The 19,982-nt window shown below is 40.4% G+C and overlaps 1 protein-coding gene across 4 annotated transcripts; it reads right to left on the minus strand.

Annotated features, from left to right (window-relative positions):
• Positions 1-1,499: 1,499 nt before the first annotated feature.
• Positions 1,500-19,709, minus strand: clocka (clock circadian regulator a). Of its 4 annotated transcripts, none has more exons than XM_077584228.1 (22): positions 19,556-19,709; positions 17,222-17,280; positions 11,778-11,942; positions 11,614-11,703; positions 10,902-10,958; positions 10,669-10,817; positions 10,410-10,501; positions 9,505-9,594; positions 9,312-9,432; positions 9,109-9,222; positions 8,079-8,200; positions 7,889-7,971; positions 7,688-7,794; positions 7,452-7,599; positions 6,053-6,128; positions 5,824-5,968; positions 5,633-5,733; positions 5,243-5,323; positions 4,724-5,065; positions 4,035-4,171; positions 3,678-3,867; positions 1,500-2,640 (listed from the first exon to the last, which is right to left on the minus strand). In XM_077584228.1, the coding sequence occupies exons 4-22, from the start codon at positions 11,655-11,657 to the stop codon at positions 2,497-2,499; spliced, it is 2,343 nt and encodes a 780-aa protein (XP_077440354.1). In that variant the 5' UTR covers positions 11,658-11,703; positions 11,778-11,942; positions 17,222-17,280; positions 19,556-19,709; the 3' UTR covers positions 1,500-2,496. The 4 variants fall into 4 exon arrangements, with proteins under 4 accessions (XP_077440354.1, XP_077440356.1, XP_077440353.1 ...); XM_077584230.1 differs by lacking the exon at positions 19,556-19,709 and adding an exon at positions 19,255-19,515 and having other exon boundaries at positions 5,824-5,965; XM_077584227.1 differs by lacking the exon at positions 19,556-19,709 and adding an exon at positions 19,255-19,514.
• Positions 19,710-19,982: the final 273 nt, after the last annotated feature.

Raw genomic sequence — 19,982 nt, forward strand, 5'->3', positions numbered from 1 at the left:
TTGTTAGTTACAAAACTACAGGAAGACATATTCAAACATGTTTATTTAAAAAAAAAAATCATTGAATGAATGCAGCAAATGTATGATTAATATAAAATGTATTATATAATATTATATATAACATAAAATGTCTATATAATATTAACATTACTTGTTTCAATATAAAAATATTTTTAAAACCATATATGTATATATAAATATAACATACTGTAAGTCTTTAGCATGTATAATTTTTTATGTAAAATGTATTATTTTAATCCAAATGACTACTATCAAACCAATGATTCCTTAGCCTATTAGCATCATAATTTCCCTAGTCATTGTTAGCAATAGTAGCTCTAACAATATATCAATTAAAAAACAAACAAATATTTCAATAAAAATACAAATCAACATGCTTTAAAAAAAATATATATATAATTTTAGTTTTTTGTATAGATCCTCTGTCGTGCATGTCATGGTAATCCGCAAAAGTTGAATCGAAGCAACTGGATTCTTGTTGATCTTTTTTTTGTTTTGTTCGGTATTTATTTTTTTACGGGTTTTTGAAAACGACGTTTATGACTTGGGCAACTATGCTAATATCCTAATGCTATTTTTAAATGTTAATTGCAGTACAATAAAAAAAAACACTGTATATAATTAATATTACACATTTAGATCATTGGCTAATCATCAGAGAAAATGTAAAATTATTTTTAAATTATAAAGTGTTTTATTGTATCTATTAAAATAATCTTGCATATTTTAAAACCTATTTAGTTATTGCATCGTCTTCCCATTTTTTTTGTACGATTTAAAAATATATATTTTCCTTCCTTATTTGCCAAATTTGGCATTATAGAAATTAATTAATTTTGAATAATTATTTTTTTGAACAACTAATAACGAAATCAACATACCGTATTATACTGATTGTGAAAACAGAATCTAAATGTAAGTCCACTTCCAACTGCTAGATGTCACCATTATCCAACAATTACATTCAAGGCAATCACAACACCTGATCAGCAACACAGCTGATTCCAATCAACAGGATCCTTACCGAGCTTATGCAGAGCTTGCTGATGAGCTGATCATATATCAGCTGTGTTGGAGAAGGGAAACATCCAAAACCTGCAGGACTCCGGCCCTCGAGGACCGAGTGTGCCCACCAATGCCAGAGGTGGGCATCGAGGGCCGGAGTCCTGCAGGTTTTGCATGTTGCCCTTCTCCAACACAGCTGATATATGATCAGCTCATCAGCAAGCTCTGCATAAGCCTGATAACGATCCTGTTGATTGGAATCAGCTTGCGTTGGAAGTGAGAAACCTCCAAAACCTGCAGGACTCTGGCCCTCGAGGACCGAGATTGCCCACCTCTGTAGTAGGCCAAAAGTCACACCAGCAGCACTATTCTACAAGTACGCTTACTAATCTTACTAGTAAGGACAAAGAGTGCACTAGTATATGGATATCAAAGATTATGAATAAAAAAAAAACAAACATGTTTTTTTCCCGTTTGAGTGACATGGTAACTTTATTTTATGTATGATGGAGAAGCTGTGTGAACACTACACTTTTTTTCTCCTTTTTTTTTTTTTAACAGGAGCATAAATGCGGTGAGACAACCAGAACTAGTAAAAATTGGACATGGTTTAAAAAAAAAAAAAAAAAAGGTTGCAAATTTGAGGCTTGTTATTGGTGGGATTTTTTTTTTCCCCTAAAAAAAAAAACGCACATTTTTTTGCACCACATTTGAATCATTTTTGGCAAATTTCAAGGATTGTCATCAGTGGAAATCTTACAACACTAGAAAAAGAGCATATTCACCCCTCATGCGTCATATAAAATAGCATTTCCTTCCCGCCGTTACATATTTACATTCTTATATTACACATGACCATGAGTACAGTAGTTAAAAGTCCAAACTAAAGAGCGTTCTTTCATAAAAAATAGTTCAGTGGGGAGGAAAGGAAAATAGGGCTTTTGCATAAAGCAGGGTTCCCCAAACTGTGAGTCGGGGCCCTGAAAATGGGCCACGGGTCCGTTTTTATTGGGTCGTGGTGTTTTGTTGTAATAAGTTAAAGAAGTTTAGACTACTCACGAAAAGTGGGCATTGGGTGAGATTTTAGGATGAACCTAAAATGCATTAGAACCTTTTGCAGTCTAGCTTCTTGTTCGAGAACAGCAAGTAGTAGGCGTGCAGTCAAAAGTTTCGAAAAGGTTAAATGAAGGTCACCTGAAAGGTCAACGTGCATTTTGTGTTCATCCTTGAAAGCCTAATGTCTCCAACTTTTTGCAAGTAGTGTGGCATGTTATGGCAACGGGACGGTGTATTTGATTGAGATGAAACAGTTTGGGGGAAACCCTGGCATAAAGTGATGCGAACGACGTCACTGCCGAGCCGCAAGCGGGCGCCGTCGCGGCCTTCAGTGCAAACGAGGATCCTTCAGGGGTTTCAGTCCAGTTCGCTCCCCTGCTGGCTTTAAGCAGCCGCGGGACCAATGCGATTGGTCTACGTGTCCGTCCTGTGGGCGTGCGGCTGCTGTTGTTGTTGTTTCTGCTGGTTGGCGGCAGCGGCGGCGAATGCGCCCGCCTGCTGCAACGGGAAGGTCCCTGCCGGCAGGATCAACTGACTTCCATGAAGCATCCGTGAAGCCTTCAGCGGCAAGCCACACAATTTGTGTTACTTTTCATCCACATGACATGGATTTATTTTAGAATCTTTTTTTTTTTTTTTTTAAATGTTTTCTGCAGGCTTTGGATCAAGTCCAGAGGAATTGCTGTCAAAAAGTCCCGACAAAAAAGTGCACCCAGAAATTCTTGGATTTTTTGTGTGCCATCAATTAAGATTGGACCTCACTGGACCTCATAAAGACTGAAATGATCAATTGGAAAAAAATAATGCAAATTATTATTATTTTTTAAGAAATTATTTTCAATATACCCATTTTAAATTATTTTCCTCATTAAAAAATATCTTCCTTTGTATTTTATGTATTAGATGATTTTTTTTACAAGAAAATGAACACACTTTCTTTTTTAAGTGTATTGTTTTAATAAGTATTCAAAGTAACTTTGAAGATATTTTGCTATTTATTTTAACGTTAAATGTTTTATCCTTTAATTAATAGGGATAAAATGATAATCATCTTTATTTACTTTTTATTTTTTCACTTTTTTATTTACAGTTAGTAAGCAGCTAGTCATTAAAAACACTTTAAATGTGTATAAAAATAATTATTTATATAATTATATTATAAAATATTTTAATATACGTTTTATAATAAATTATAATTAACAAAATGTCATTAATGAAACACAATTAACTTCATCTTCAAAGTTGTATTTTCAACAGTGAACAAGAGTTTTGAAAACAAAACTCTAAAACTGCAGTAAACCCACAAGTGATAACTCATGATTGATATTACTAAATTGTATCAATAAAAAATAATAAAAAGATGACTGATATAATTATTAATTGCTAATAATGTACCTGTTTAAATAATGCATATAATAAAGTGCTAAATATTTGCATATATTATTCTTTTCTCTGCAGCCCGTTAAGGCAGCAAACTAGTTCATTATTACATACAACATAACCACAATGAAACATCCGATTGATGATAACCTGCATAACTGAAACAATCTTAAAAAAACAAAAAATGCTCATCATGCTCATGACTAGCCGTGTACCTGATGCTCCTGCTGCTGTTGTTGTTGTTGAGTCGGCTGCTGGGCAATACTGAAGGTCTGCGCGGGGCCCGGTTGGGGGGCGAACGCCGTCACCACTTGGCCCATGAACATGGTGGACGGCACCATGACCGCCCCACATGCCATCTGGCCCGTCACCAGCTTGGTGAGCAGCTGGCGGGTGGCCGGAAACCTGCCCGGTCCAAACATGAACACGTTTTATGCTTGTGTTCAGTTGTCTACTCGAGCACATGTGCTACTAGTATGCCAAAATTGGCCTACTAGTGTGTGTGAAATGTATTTTAGTATTTTATAGTGTAGGATAGCCGTCCATGAAATAAAAATGAAGAAAGCGCAAACCTGATTTGGGCAGTGCGGTCCTGGGTGAAGGTGGCTACTGTGGGAGCGTTGGCGGCCGTGTTGGGCGGCAAGCTGCCGGCAATCTGGAGCACGTTGGCGGCGTTTTGCTGCGGGATCATCACCGTGTTGTACAGAGGCTGCAGAAAAAAAAACGTGGGATAAAAACTCAAGGGGACTAAATTAACTCATTCACTCCCAGCCATTTTCACCGAAGCAACCCCCTTCGCTCCCGGCTGTTTGACTGGATTTTGACTGATTTTGCAAGGTCCACAGAATATTCTGTTCTATTGCTATAAATACATGGAACCTACCAAAAGAAAGATAAGAGTCTCGTCTTTCATCAGGAAAAAAAAGTATATTTGTATCTGTTTCCATTTTGCAGCAATTAGCATTGGAATATAGCTAGGTTTCATCATTATTCACAAAGCTGTTGAAAACACTGGGAAAAAGAGCTTGTTGCAACATGGCCTGGCTGATCTCTTATACTCTGCTGCCACCTGCTGGTCCTTTTTTGTAACAACTACCATTGCTTTAAGCAACCTGTTCATGTCAGAAGCTGTATCAAAGCCTTAAGAAAGAAATATATAAAAAAAAACATATACATTCGTTTTTGGGAGTGCAGGACTAAGTATTAAAAAACATATTTATACGTCTTTGGGTTTGAATGAGTTTTAAAAAAAGTGTCATACCTGTGCCAATGCTGTGTTCTGTTGGGGCTGGACAGCATGTTGTTGTTGTTGTTGTTGAATAGTCTGCAGAGGGCCCGCGGCGACCACGTGACCCTGCATGCCGAGCACGGGGGGGCCCTGGGCCGCCTGCGGGGCCACCTGCATGGCGGTCACGTTCACGGCGCCTTTCTGCACGAGCATCTGCAGGCTCTGCTCCTGCACCCTCTGCAGCTCCTGCTGGATCCTCCACAGTTCTTCCAGCTGCCGCTGAATGTTGGTCTCGATGGCGTGGGTGCGCTGCTCCAGCTGCTTCTTCATGTGCTGCATGTTGTCCAGCTGGCCAGTGAACTGCGCCGGCGACGCCTGCAGCGCGGGAACAGGCAGCAAGGGAATGAAAAATCCCATGAGTGTGCTTAAAAATGTTTATTTTGTGTACTCTACAGAGTGACTTTTTACTGCATTTTAATCACGGGAGACGGAAGTCTGGTTCCAATTCACATTTGTTGCCATTTGTACAGATAAGAATGTGCTCAATCTTACTTGGGCATTGGTCTGAACTTGCTGCTGTTGTTGTGAAACCATTGGTGTCATCTGTACTGTGCTTTGGGAGCTTACGGAATGCTGGAGACACACATAAAATATAGACGCTATATTAGGGGTGTCAAAATTAGTGCGTTAATTTTGAGTTAATTTAAAGTTCCTTTAATGGCACAAATTTTTTTTAACGTGCCATTAATGACTTGACACGAGGGATCCCACTTCTGACACCAACTTGTTTTTGGAAAATCCAATGAATCTCTTACTGGTGATTTTGACAAGCAAAACCACTCTAACCAAGAGGCACCTTCTAAAACTCCCTAGAACAATCCCACTTCTGACACTGATTTGTCACTGTGCTCTCGTGTCATGTTCTTCAAACTCAGAACCAACCTGGCTGCCGACTGACAATCTTCTTTGCAACGCGACACCCACGTTGGATCCAGACTGGCGACCTGGCGTGCTCTGGCCTCCTTGGGGCTTCACTTGAAACGCTGAGGGCACGAAAACCCCAATGAGCCCGCTTGATCCAACATGGCGCCCCACAACACTCACCAAGGCATCAGAAGCGGGATCGCACTTACAGGAGGCTTCCGACAGCGCCGTGTGCACGGATTTACGCGAGCTGCGTGACGATGCCGAGGGCGGCCCGCTGTTGCCGAAGCGCTCTAGCGCCTCCTGAAGGCTGGAGGCGTTGGGCTGCGACTCCAAGCCTGAGTCGTGTGACTGCTAAAGCGCGAGGGTGGAGGAGATAGTCAGTGGAAGGGAGCGCAGACGCAGCCTACGTCGCGGACGCACGACGTCATCGCTCACCTTGTCTGTCGTCATCTCCGGCGGCGACGCTTTCGAACCCGACTCTCGCCGCTGTTCCGATCTCACTTCACCATAGCTGATGGGTGAAAAATATGCTACAGTCAGAAAATTGAAATCAAATATGCCTGAGGATGTATAATTTTACTTAGTTTTAGGCATCATGGCTGATGAGTGATAACACTAGGGATCAACTTCTGAGACCAACTTGATGTGGACAAAGTCATTTTTCAAGGAAGACTGTCACATTAAGTGTTTAACTTCTTTTTACACCATTCTGCCTCTGTTGTGGAAGAGCATATGATGGATCCCACTTCTGACACTACCACATTGTCATGTTAATCTAATAACCAAATGTTGTCAAATAAATTTACATTTAAAGTGATTTAATTTTTTGTTTTGTTTTTGACTGAATCCCGCCATGGAAATGTACAAGCACATCAAGCACATACAAATTATTTTTACACAGACCATCCCGCTTCTCTCATGGCTCCTCATAGACAATCACACAAGGGGTCCCACTTCTCAAACCAAACTGTCATGAAAAATCTAATTATATAGTTTTTCAGTTTTCAGTTCAAGGCTGGTACCGCAAAAGGAAAAACAAATTGTGTGACAGTTCCATGAAGGTTCCCACTTCTGACACTAATTTCTCATGGGAAATCAAATGACTTTTTAAAACTGGACCACTCTTATTTTTTTGGGGATTGGACTAATTTATTTTGACACTTCAAGTTTGACGTAAAAAATTCTAAATCGGCAGATGAGGGATCCCATTTCTGACACCACATTGTCATGCTAATCTAATAACCAACTTTTGTCAATTAAATTTACATTTAAAGTGATCTGCCTTTTTTAAATACTGAATTATGCCTCGGCAACGGGCGAGCACCTTGAAGATTCCCACTTCTGACACCAACTTGACATGAAAATTCTGTAGTTTCATTTTTTAAGATGGTCTATTCTGTTGTTTGTTTCCATTTGCGGTTTCTTTTTACACAGACCATCCAGTTTGTCATAGCTCATAGACAATCACAAAAGGGGTGCCACTTCTGAAACCAAACTGTCATAAAAAATCTAATTATATAGTTTTTCAGTTTTCAATTCATGGCTAGTATCTCAGAAGGAAAAACAAATTGTGTGACAGGCCCATGAAGGTTCCCACTTCTGACACCAATTTTTCATGGGCAATCTAATTAGTTGTTGTTTTTTTAAGCTAGACTGCTCAGTTTTTTGTTTTTTTTTACATTTAGTGTTTTACTAATTTATTTTGACACTTCAATTTGGACATAAACAATTCCATGAACACTTAAAAGTTTTATGATGGTGGAAATTGGACTTTTTCAATGATTTTCATGTTGCGCATCACATTGTAAATGGCATTTGTGACAGTTTCCTTTACCTGACAACCGTATGAGTGCAAACAATGAACTCGGGCCGAGAGTTCCACTGGTGGTAAGTGATGTAGTAGTGAGTCTGTAACCAAATCCACTGCTGCCCTTTGGTGAGGAATCGGTAGTAACAGGACTTCCCTTTGCCGTATTGCATAACTGCAAACACGCAATATTGAAACCGGTCAAAAGTGGCGGTTGCAAGTATATCACATCGTGTAACAGTTTTTAACAAATGCGTTCTCACGATGCTCGTGGCATTTGGCCAGCGTATCCAGGTCGTCCACGTGGTAGTAGTCATAACCGGATGTGCCCAGGACCTCAAATGGCAGGTAACCTATAATAGGCGGAGCTCTGGACAGCCCCAAATTCAAAAGTGACTTTAAATAGTGCCAAATTAACACCTTGTCGCATTATTAGATACAGGTGCTCCGAATGAAGTGGCTACCTGTGGTCCAAGAAGAGAAACTTCCACTCTAAGCTGTGTCTGGAGGTGAATTCCTCATTGGGCTCCTCGACAGTGCACATCTCCTGTGGACCACATATCATCACGTTATCATATATTGGGATTGCATGTACAATACATCTTTTAAAGTACAGACGTAGTTTTAAATGTCTCAGTTAACGTGAATTCATACCTTGATGAATTTGGGTTTGGCGAGCTTCACAGTGGCTACGAGACACAGCTGCTCCTCACAGGTCGAGTGGAGCGATCGTTCAATGAAGGCCTCCGTGAATCCATTGTGAGGGCAATTAGGCACTGGGGGGGACACATTCATTCATTATACGTTATAGAGCATACAAAAAGGCTTTGATGCAGCCTCGGAACTGAAGAGAACGGTTGAAGCAGCAAGTAGTTATTACAAAAACGGCCAGCCGGTGGCAGCAGGGTATAAGAGATCAACCACGGCCATGTTGCAAAAAGCGTTTTTTTCCACCGTTTTAAACAGATTTGTGAATAATGATGAAACTTAGCTAGATTCTAATTATAATTGCTGCAAAACGGAAACAGATAGAAATATACTTTTTTTCCCCCCCCGATGAAAGAAGAGACTAATCTTTTTTTGGGGTATGTTACATGTTTTTAGAGCAATAGAACACAATATTCTGTGGGCCTTGCAAAAACTCCTTTTTTTGTATGGAACTCCAAATATTGTTTCTATATTTTGCTCTTTTACTTATGTAAAATACGTTGACTTGCTGTAATGAGAAGCTATTATATTGCCCAATTAAAAGTTTGATTTTGATTCTTATTTTATTCCTTTATTTTACATAAGATACATGGCATTTCTGTAATTTACTCATTTGTTATTATTTCAATATTGAAAATGAATAAGCCTATGTAAAATTTACTCAATTACTGCAATTATATATATACAGTATTGTTTCAATAGGAGATATTTTAGGTAACTAAATTGTTATTTTTGCATTACATTTAAAAAATATTTTTTACGTAAAATTTTTTTTTAATTATTAATATTAAACATGATTTATGTCACTAAATTATACCACAAGGTCTCTAAACGATTATCAAAATATTTATGGATTCATTTGATAATTGATTAATTGCCAATTCATCATTGCACCTATAAATAAAAATAGCCTCACCACAGATGAAGTCTGCTGTCATATATATATTTTTTAAACCAATATTATTTAGTTGCTCACCATTGTTTAGGGACTTGAAATTTCCAATAAACTTGACGTATTCATACACAGGCGGCTCCTTGGGGTCCATTGTTCCTCGGAGCATGTGGCAGCAGAACTCCAGCTGGTTCTTGGCTGTGATTTGGGGACAATCGGGATGTGACTAACAACAGCACACACTCGAAAAATGAGCTCAAATCCTGGCCCAAAAAAATGTGGATTACTATTCAGATATTCGGGCGTCAGCATCTCCTTTTCGGCGACGTGCGACGACAGTAGCTTGTAGATGTCTGAGTGCTCCCCACTGGGCAGGAAGTTCAACAGGTTCTGATCCACAAGATCGCACTGGAAAACATTGAGCGTCTTTTAGCACTCCTGTTGTTACAATGAATGCACATTTGGAAGAGGAAAACTCACAGGGAGGTGCTCCAGCAGCGACGTGACGCTCTCCGATGCGTAGATGATGTTCCCGTCGGTCGTGATGGCGAGGAAGAAGCCGTCCAACGCCTGAGAGGAAGCAGAACGTCAAGTTAGGTTGTTAGCAGAACAATTTATGAGAACGTCTTTTGCTTTCGTGTATGTTTTTTTTTACGAATTAAAAAGCTCAAAATAAAGGACAAAATAAAGGTCAGAGTCCCCTTTCATTTCTCAGAGTAAACTGCCGTGCGCAGTAATCAACAACTCGAAGCCTCTTTTTTGAGAGTTGCTCATTTAAGGGCTGTGAAGTCGTCATACATGCTTAACTCATTCACTCCCAGTCATTTTCAGTGAAGCAACCCCCTTCACTCCTGGCTGTTTAAGTGGATTTTGACAGATTTTACAAGGCCCACAGAATATTGTGTTCTATTGCTATAAACTTAAACCTACCAAAATAAAGATTAGAGTCTCTTTCATCAGAAAAAAAAGTATATTTCTATCTGTTTCTGTTTTGCAGCAATTAGCATTAGAATATAGCTAAGTTTCATCATTATTCACAAATCTGTTTAAAACAGTGGGGGAAAGAGCTTTTTGCAACATGGCCCTGGTTGATCGCTTATACTCTGCTGCCACCTGCTGGTCGTTTTTGTAATAACTACCAATTCTTTAAGCATTCTATTCAGCTCAGGGGCTGCATCAAAGCCCTCTGTGTGCTCTAGCATAAAAAAAACGTATAAATCCGTCTTTGGGAGTATGGTGATTTTTGAAATAGAACGGATTTATACATTTTGGGGAGCAAATGAGTTAAGAGTAAACTTGTAAGATTAAATAATATCAAACGGTCCATATCACCTGCAAATAGGAGGGGTTTATATTTCACATTTCATCATCTAGCGGCGCCTCACCTCCAACATCAGCTGTGTGAATTCCTCGTTGCTAAGAAACGGAGGCTTCCAGTCCTGCCTGATCTCCGTCGACTCGGACTGCGCGGAGATTTCTGATGGAAAAAGATGCAGTTAGGACAGAACGTCACAGATTTGCTAAGGGAAAACAACTAAAAGCTAAACTTTTGATTGATGTCACACAATTATTGTTATTTTTTCGGAAATCTGATTTTTGTTGGAAAAAAAAGAAGAGAGGTTTTATTAAAAGGTGGTACGTTACCTTGTTGTTTCTGCAGGAAGTCGATGCTCTTCTGCAAAATGGTGGACTTGTCTATCTTGCGGGTGTTGCCCGGCAACATGGTCCCCAGCTCTTTGATGAGGACGTTGAAGTGATCTCGCCGCTTCTTCTCAGACTTGTTGCGGGAAACACTGCAAACACATTTGCTTGGGTCAAGACCAACAACAAAAAAAGTATAGGAAGAAAAAAAAGCCTTCTCGGGTACGTTTTCTCACCGTTTTGCTTTGTCCTTGTCATCGTCGTCCATTAACCCGAAGATGCTTTCGTCATCCCTGAAGGTTACAGAGGAAAAAAACTATTACAATTGTAGTGTAAATCAGGTTGGTCTAATTTAATAGACTTTCTTTAGCACAATTCTGAGCACTTTATTTTCAACTTCCACTGGTGGTAGCAGTGAGACTAAAGGTACCTAACAAGTGGCACTGCATGTAAAAAAAATTAAAAATAAATAAATATCTAAATAAAAAGCAGCTAATTGAGGTGCGGCATTTATTTTTTTAAGTGTAAATAAACATAGTGTATTTTAATAAATAGATTAAAAAAAACAATAAATATATTACAAATACATATTGTTTTAATGCGGCTCGACCATCGATGCTAATCATTAGCCCGTCTATGGTGTTTTCCGTTATGTGTTAGCATTAAGCTAGCAGGGACATTTCTAAGGCAAAGTTGTTGGTTCTTTTAAATACACAATGTGCATTTCTTTGTTTTATGTCTGGTATGCTTAAAAACTGGAAGTGGTATTAAACATCTTAAAGCCTCTTTTTTGAAGACTTCTCTGCCAACCTGCTTGTTGTTGTGAAAGTAGTTGAGTTGCATTGTAATCTCTAGCAAAGATTAACTGGGGCATGTCGTCGAATAGAACGGAGGCCACTATTTGAAGAAATGCAAATTGGGAAAATATCGTCTCGCAATGTGACTCACTGATCGATGCTTGAGGTCATTTTGATCCTTTTCACGGTTACCATGTCAGATGGGATCTTTCAATCGTGAGGAAGACATTTGCGAATCAACCTTTAAGAGAATTAGAGCAAAAATAAACAACAACGCCGCACACCAAAACAACTTCCAAACCGAGCCTGTCCTACCTTGCGGACAGGCGAGCCGGTCCAAGGAGAGGAGGATGAGGAGGCGAGCGGACGAAGCTGGCATCGAGGCGGACGCGGGCACCTGGATCAGCGCGTCGAGAGCTGCCGAATGGTCTCGGCGTCGACTCGGCGTGGGAACCTCACACATGGCAGCGACATCGGGATCTATGAGATTAGGGGGGAATAAACAAGAGCTGTTAGACATGTCCCAACTTGAAACAATCATGTCTTTCTCTCTGAGATGTCTTAGATGAGGATTAAGTAGCCACTTAATTAGGCACACTTGCAGCATCAAGTTAAATGTAGGCCTGAGTGTTTCCCTAATCATGACTTAAGGTAGGGCTAGTGTCAATAATTATGGTTACGGTGACAGTCTTCTTGTGCCTCCTTTCAAATCGTAATACTTTTCATGTGACGACGTTAAGGTGGTGTCATGACGACTGAGCGACTTCAGGCTTTCGGGCCGCTCCCTCGCTAGCTGTATGGGACTCGCGTGACTTCAGGTCGTGTTCCTCTTTTCCTCCCCGGGGCACATAAGCGCAGCGGCGGTATGTCATGTGCACATTAGAAGGCGGCCGTCAGAAGAAGCAGAAGCTGCAGAGTGAGCGTTTTATAACCGAGAGAGCAGAGGTTGTGTAACTGTGATGTCATCGCTGCTTCACTGACCCGCCGGCCCAATGACCTACTTTCATCCTCCTCCGCCCTTCAAATTTAAAATCACAGCACCACGGGTAACACCGACGCACTCCTGCCTGCCGGCACCACCCTGTCAAATTCATTCCACCTTTCAGCGCGGGCGGGTCCAGACGCTGGCAGTCACGCCATGCAAAAAAGTCTTTCCTAACAACAGAGCCAAACTAAAGCGTGTGTGTGTGAAGTAGGCCAGCGTTTCTCTAATCTTTTAGCAAATATGTGAGGGTTTGCTGTATGTGATATAGGATAACTTCCCACTCCTGCACCTGATGTCAATATGACGCTGGTTTGGAATCGATGTTGTAGGCCACCGAATCAGTGAGGGTGTGAGTCACTGGTGGATCTCTAGTGGCGCCGCTCAACACGCCTGAGGCTGGCACTGGCGGCGAATGGCGGTGTGCCATAGCAACCATGTGGCGTAAAAATAGACTCTAGTCTTCCCTGGAAGTGGCACCCAGCTTCAAACTTTAGTGCACGGGAGTGAAGCACTGTCCCCGGGAAAAGGTTTTCCAAGCATCGCCGGGGGGGTCAGGACGATTATCGGCGCCGATATTGGGCTATTTGATAAATATCGGTATCGGCCTTTTTTTGTTTTTAATCTGACAGCCGATATAAAATGAATCTAAAACCATTTACCCCTAGGCGTTATTGTGACCATTTTTTGGCTTTTTGTTGGTTCTGACCAAGCCATTTCAAAATAAAATACTGCCCACGGGTTAAATCTCAGGGAGCTAATTATTTAAATTTGCAGTTATCTTTATAAGAGATGCTACTGACACTGGGAACCTTCTGAACCATTTGTTTTTGTTCCGACATTAAAACAAAGAAATGTGAACGTTTAAGATTTCATGTATTTTTAAATCTCGGGGAAAAAAATATTTACTGTAGAAAACTATAGAGGGCTATGGTACTTACTTGCTTATGTTTCCATTTAACTTTTTAAAAACGTACTGAGCTCCCTGAACGGGTTTGTTAGAAATTTAAAAGGATGCCAATTGCCTAAGATAAAAAACAAATAAATAAATAAAAACTTCTACATTTTGAAAAGTTTGAAAAATTGTTCAATAAACATGCTTTAAGACATTACAACAGAGTCAAGATTGGCATCTAATTTTTTTTGGACACCAATATTTTTTTCCCACTTTTTACGGAAAATGAATATCGGCTTCAAATATCGGTGATCGGTCTCCTTGACTACTAATAATCGGTATCAGCCCTGAAAAAACATATCGGTCTATCTCTATTCTTGGGGTCGGTCTTATGTCAACCTAACCCGACTTTTTCTCAGGGACGGGTCACTCCAAGGGGTCTCAGTTTGTAATTACGGTATTTGCATTTGTCCTAATCATTTACTCACTTACTCTGATTAATCTAGTCACCAAATGTTGGAGCCTTGGTGGTGGTTTCTGAGTGCGGTTTCTTTTAACATTATGCTTGTCTATAAAATAAATTTTATGAACTTATATTTACATAAACTTTTAAAATATATTTTTAAATCTCACATACCTCCTGGAGTGCCTTCACGTACCCCCATTTGAGAACCACTGGTCTAAACCATGCACAATTGAGCACTTGCATAAAAAAAAAAAATCAGATTAAAATAAGTCTAAATGTGCACTCACATATTATTAGAATTGTGCAGGCAAGTAAATAATCATTGGTGCAATTTGATCAAAGAGGACTGCATATGAAACACGATTAGGTTAGGTAAACCCCGGAGTCACAGCAACCCCTTGTTGCCTTTTTCATCATCCGCGCCATTGGCTGACACCCGAAACTGGAACATTGGTGATCACTCATAAGATCCCCGCTGTCACAACGCAGACCGCAGCTTAGTCTAGCATGAATAAAACACGAGAGATCGCGTGTGCTGCAAAGGGATGGTAAAAACTGGAAAGGTTCAGTTGGATATTTCGGGACGCTTTACGATGGACTGTTTGTGATGCTGCCGCATCGGGAACGGTCCCGAATCCGACGTGACAGCATCTAAGATATTCGAATGTGAAATAAGGTATGTGAAGGCTTGAAATAAGCAGACACATTTGCATTTTTCACCTCATCAAAAACACATTGAATAGCAAAATGTGTCTCCCACTTCTGTCACCAAAACACACAGTGTTGTGGCTCTAATTCTATTTCAGAATAAGCAACCATTTGTGGACAATCCCATTAGGGCTCTGTTGCCTCTGTTTGATACTACCCCAGGACAAAATTTATGGGGAGCTGATTTGATGGATCCCACTTCTAACATCACATCATTATGGAAAATAACTCATCACACAACACGGTCCAGTACTGAGTCAATACCCTCACACAAAGGCACCATCCTGTCTCTGTGACTTCCAAACTACATCAGGAGGAGGAAATTTCAACGTAAGATCATGTGAAGGATCCCATTTCTGACAGCACATCATTGTGGAAAATAAAAATCACGCTTTGGTTCTGGGAAATTGACGAGTCAAACTCTACACAGTAAATTCTGTAGAGTAAATTTGACTCTATTTATAGTGGGATCAAATACACTCAGTTTTAGAGTAGACTAAGATTTACATTTGGAAGAGAGTAAAATAAAGAATTAAAAAACAATGCAATAAAAGTCACTCAAGGGTTGAGGAACTGATTCACGACCTTCAGCTTGGGAGACTACCACCTGAGCTATGCCACTCCTACAGTTTGCTTATCTCCAAGGGGAGACAAAAACAACGTTTTTGGTCGCTTGGAGTTCGGAAGATTCCCGCTGAAATGAAATGCAAGAGCTGCATGGCTCAGGGAGTAGATCGGCAGTCTCCAAGCTGAAGGTTGTGATTTTGTTTCTTAACCCATGACTGACTTTTTTCCCCCAATTCTTTATTTTATACTCTTCCAAGTCAAATTTACTCTACAGAACTTACTCTGTACCTCTTTTTTTATTTTATTTTTTTATGGTGGCTTTTACAGACACTGAAAAAGGGGTTACAGGTCCAACCAAGTCCAGCTACAAGCCCACCCCCAACACCACCTCCAAAAAAAGCCAACTAAACTCAAGATGGGTTTCCAGTCCAAGATTGCACCGATTCGCAGGGGCCCTGCCCCCCCCCCCCATCCCCTCTCTAGCCAGCAGACAGGAATGTCTGTGAGGCCATCAGGCAGTAGCTGTGGTAGTGGAGGTGATGGTTGGCAGGCGCCCCGGGACGCCTTAGCCTTGTGTCTCGGGAATCCAGCCAGGCTCGTCGTACTAGTGCCAAGTGGGTCGTTGGAACTCCGAGTGTGCGTACCAGTGACGAATAACTGTGGACGTGAGCCATGGAAAGACCACGCAGCAATACAGTTCCAAATATGAGCCGCATGTGACCACCGAAAGCTAAATCTGGTATGCAAATGCGATCCAGATAGTTAGAAATGAGTCGGTCTAATCGGAAAGTTTGTAGCCAATTCCACAAGGAATCCGCCCATGAGCAAACTGGAGCAGTAAATGTTGTGGCGTGCCAAGTATTTGGTGAGGATGAGTTCAAATCCTATTAGTTAAAGAAAGCTAACATTAAAGTCAGCGTCAGCAATCATCAGATCACATAAGGCATCCGGCTTCTGACACCAAATAGTGGTTGAAAATCTAGTTAGTCTATGTGCAAGAATCAGTCCAGGCGTCATCTGATCTGTTTAACGGCTCTGATGCTTCCTTTGAAGCTGAAACATTTTCAGAACAATCAGACAAGAGGCCCCATTTCTGACACCAAATTGTGATGGAAAGGTTTTTGTAATATACATACAAAATTCAGTCCAGAGGCCTTGTAGTTTTTATTATGGCTTTGATACTAACGCAGTCCAAAATGGAACATTTTTATGGTTCAGATAAATTCTTACAAAAAGGACAATTGCTAGGACAATCACACCAGGCATCCCACTTCCGACATCAAATTGTGGTGTAAAATAACAGTATTTCACATAAAAATGAGTCCAGGCCTCGTCCCATCTTTGTTATTAAAAACCAACCTCCATAGCTGGAAAATATATGAGACAATCACATGAGTGATCCCATTTCTGACACCAAATTGAGGCGGGAAAACTTTTAACTTTTATGTAAAATGCAAAAATCAGTCCAGGTGTAATGCAGCTTTTGTTATGGCCTTGAAAGAAGTAAAATGTGTCTTGTGTTTTTATATCTTACACAGAAGAAAATTGCTGGGACCAGGGATCCCACTTCTGATACAAAATTGAGGTGTAAAATGTATTTCACATAAAAATGAGTCCAAGCCTCATCCTATCGTAGCTATACCTATATATACATATACTTCTAAAAACCTGGAAAATGTTTGGGACAATCATGAGGGATCCCACTTCTAATACCAAATTGATGTGGATAATCTATTTAACATAAAAATCAGTCCAACTAGGTGTCATCCGGCCATTACTGTGGCACAGATAAAACTTCCCACAGATAAAACTTCCCACACGGGATCCCACTTCTGATACCAAATTCTCGTAGAAAATCAAATAATGTGTTAGAAATGTTGAATCCTCATATTCCAGCTATACACAAATGCAGCTATGCTGTGGCGAATATTTTCAAAAACATCCTAACGATGCCTGTATCTTATAATCAGGTGACTCCATTTAGTCTCCATGGTAGCAAGCAACAAAAACACCAGAGACATTTCAAATTGGAGAAGGAACACATGCAAACAAAGGCTGTGTAACATTTCAAATGGTTCATTCACGTTCAAGCTCAAGACCAAGTCTTTCCTCTGTAATGTTGCAGATTTAAAAGGGCTTACCTTTGACCTCGTCACGTTGAGGCAGCTTAGCGGTCCAGATCCCGTTGTCAAGTCTTCCTCTGATCAAAAGACAAGAAAGGCTACATTAACAGAGGCGAAGAAGAGCTCGCACCGGTAAATCCGAACATCTGGGTCACCCTCAGCACGGTGGCAATATGAGAACACTCACACACAACCACATCCATGCAAACACACATTTCCAGGTAGCAGGATTCTCGTCGGCTGCCACTTCCAAGAAAGGTAAACGTGAGCAGCTGTTCTTGGAAGAGCATGAATGGAACCCGGTTGTTAAAGGGTGTCACGCTTAGAAGAACTGCTGCTACGCTACAGATCATTCCGTAAATACCTGCAGTATTAAAAAGGCAAAACCTGACTAGCTTCTTGCGCATTACAATAGCTGAAACCAAATCATTGTTGCTATTCATCGTGGGAGTTACATTGCACACCAGTAAAAATCTGCCATATCGAGACCATATAAAAACATTATTATCCACACTCCTCATGCTTTAAACACATCTAAAAAAAATCATTAAAACACATTGTTGATGTATTTGAACATAGAAAAACACTTGAGAAAATATAAATGAGTAGAAAAAAAAACCACTACTGGATTTAACCCAGTAGACTCGGGTCAATAGTGAACCCCAGAGTTCAAAGCAAAAATGCTGAATCGGCATTTTCTCCGTTATGCTACGCAAATGAAGTAAGCTGCAAACAAAACTGATGTTATTTTTACTGAAGTGTAAATGTATTTAAATCCAAGTTATTATACTTTACAATTTCCAAAATTACGTTCTTGTGCTGCACGTTCTTTTTTATTTCTTTACATGTCTGAAATTCGTCTGTTTTTTTCCCTTTTGCTTAAGTATTTTTAATTATTTGGTTTGTAAATACCTTTTTTGGCAACTCAATCTGTCAAAAATGACCTGTTTACAACTACTAAACCCTGGCACTGCAAATCTGGTCAATGAAAAGGTTGACAAAATACGAACCGAGGCAATCACAAAGACATCCGGCTGATCCAGTTATGATAAAACTGCTGCTATGGCAACACTTACGCTAATCTATTTGGCGCACGCCGCTGTTTACAAGCTTGCTTTTGTCACATCTGGAACCACGTGCTTCAATCTGTGAAGAGATCTTCAGTATCTTCACTTGCGGGAGAATTCTGCCGACCGCTTAATCTATAAAAGCGACGCTTGGCGGCTGACACAAATAGCCGAGATATTTTCAAACCTTTGATGTCAGCAAGTTAGGTCCGCCGGCAAAATAAGAGGTCACCTGATGAAACTACAAAAGTACAGAAGACTGAAATTGCTTGACATTGCGCTGCTCCATAAAGTAATATATGACTGCCTGTCTGCATATGCATTGATTGGGTTCAAATATCAGTTGCTTAATGGAATTCATTAACCCATCTACGCCATTTTGCATTGTTTGTTCGCCATAAAAATTTTCACTTTACAATCTACAAAAACACATTAAAAGATAAAAAACAAATAGTAGGCTCGCTACAATAACCAATTTGAGAACATCAACATATAAAATCTAAAAATTGTATTTAAAAAAATAAAAATAATAAAAATAGTAGGCTACAATAACCAATTTGAGAACATCAACATATAAAATCTATATATATTTAAAAAAGTTTTTTTTTATGGAGAGTCTTTACATCTATATCTAACCAAACCATACACAGCATTGTAAAATATCAATCCAAATTTCAACACAGCTCAATTTCTGATGTGGAAAATGAGAGATTCATTAAACCTTAACTTACTAAATCAAATGACAAAAATAAGTCAAACATCCGTCAAAAAAAAAGCAGCGGGTGCCCCCCTCAGAGTGGAGCCCCTTGGCACAGCACCTTGACCCGCACGTAGCCCCCTCAGGGGTGGCGCCGGCCGGCAACACTGACCGGCGAATCACCGCTAGGCTAACAGCACCTAGCCCTCATGCTAACCAACTAACACCGGGTTTATTTTACAGCGGTTTTGCCAAAAACAACACAGTTCGAGGTTGTCACCACTTACCGTTACTTTTGAGGGCAACTTTTCAGGGTACCTCTTGTTCGACGTTATGAAAATAAAACGCGTAGTTTTCTCGTCCCGGTGAAATGGAGGAGTTTAAAAAGAGCGACGCATCAATTTCCAGAGAAGCGAGCGTCAACCTACTTTCAGCCGGCTAGCTTGTTAGCTTAGCTACCGCCGCGTTAGATAAGAATGTGGGTCAGCGGGCCTTTGGCAAGAGCCCAAGCCCGGCAAGGCGGCGCGGTTCCGGCTGTGGGCTGTGATGCAGACACTGAAGCAGATCGGCCAGCGGTGTTCTACTTACCCCCGTGGAGAGACAGACAGACAGACAGCCAGGCAGTCCACTCCTAACCTGCTTGGTGGATATCCTGGCTGGCTGCCGGGTGCGACGCAGCCCGGCTGGATGTAAGTGGACACATGCTGCGGGGAGAAGGCGCAAACGTGCCCGGAGAGAGGGACACGTAGTGCTCACATTTGTTGGATCACCTGGAACAGGTGCCATGGTGGGTCCAGTGGGTGTGCAACCAACTTGTCACGTATAATACATCAAAAAGTGAAAAGCACGCTATAAATTACAGTATACAAGATTATTTCTTTAGTATACAAAATTAAGAAAAATACAACAATGGGTGACTAAATACTGTTATGGATATTAAAATGTACTGTTAATACAATTTTTTTCGTATTCATGATCTACGTACTGTACATTTAGGAAGAAATAAGTCGTTGCA

The sequence above is a fragment of the Vanacampus margaritifer genome, chromosome 13, assembly GCF_051991255.1.
Source record: "Vanacampus margaritifer isolate UIUO_Vmar chromosome 13, RoL_Vmar_1.0, whole genome shotgun sequence".
NCBI lineage: Eukaryota > Metazoa > Chordata > Actinopteri > Syngnathiformes > Syngnathidae > Vanacampus > Vanacampus margaritifer.

Bases quoted from the DNA above. Each gene is read 5' to 3' on its own strand.
- clocka (XM_077584228.1), bottom strand. From the start codon at position 11,657: ATGGTAACCGTGAAAAGGATCAAAATGACCTCAAGCATCGATCA. The intron at 9,433-9,504 runs GTGAGTTTTCCT...AATGTTTTCCAG, and splicing joins CGCTGCTGGAGCACCTCCCT to TGCGATCTTGTGGATCAGAA. The intron at 6,129-7,451 runs GTAAAGGAAACT...TTCACCCATCAG, and splicing joins TGCACTCATACGGTTGTCAG to CTATGGTGAAGTGAGATCGG.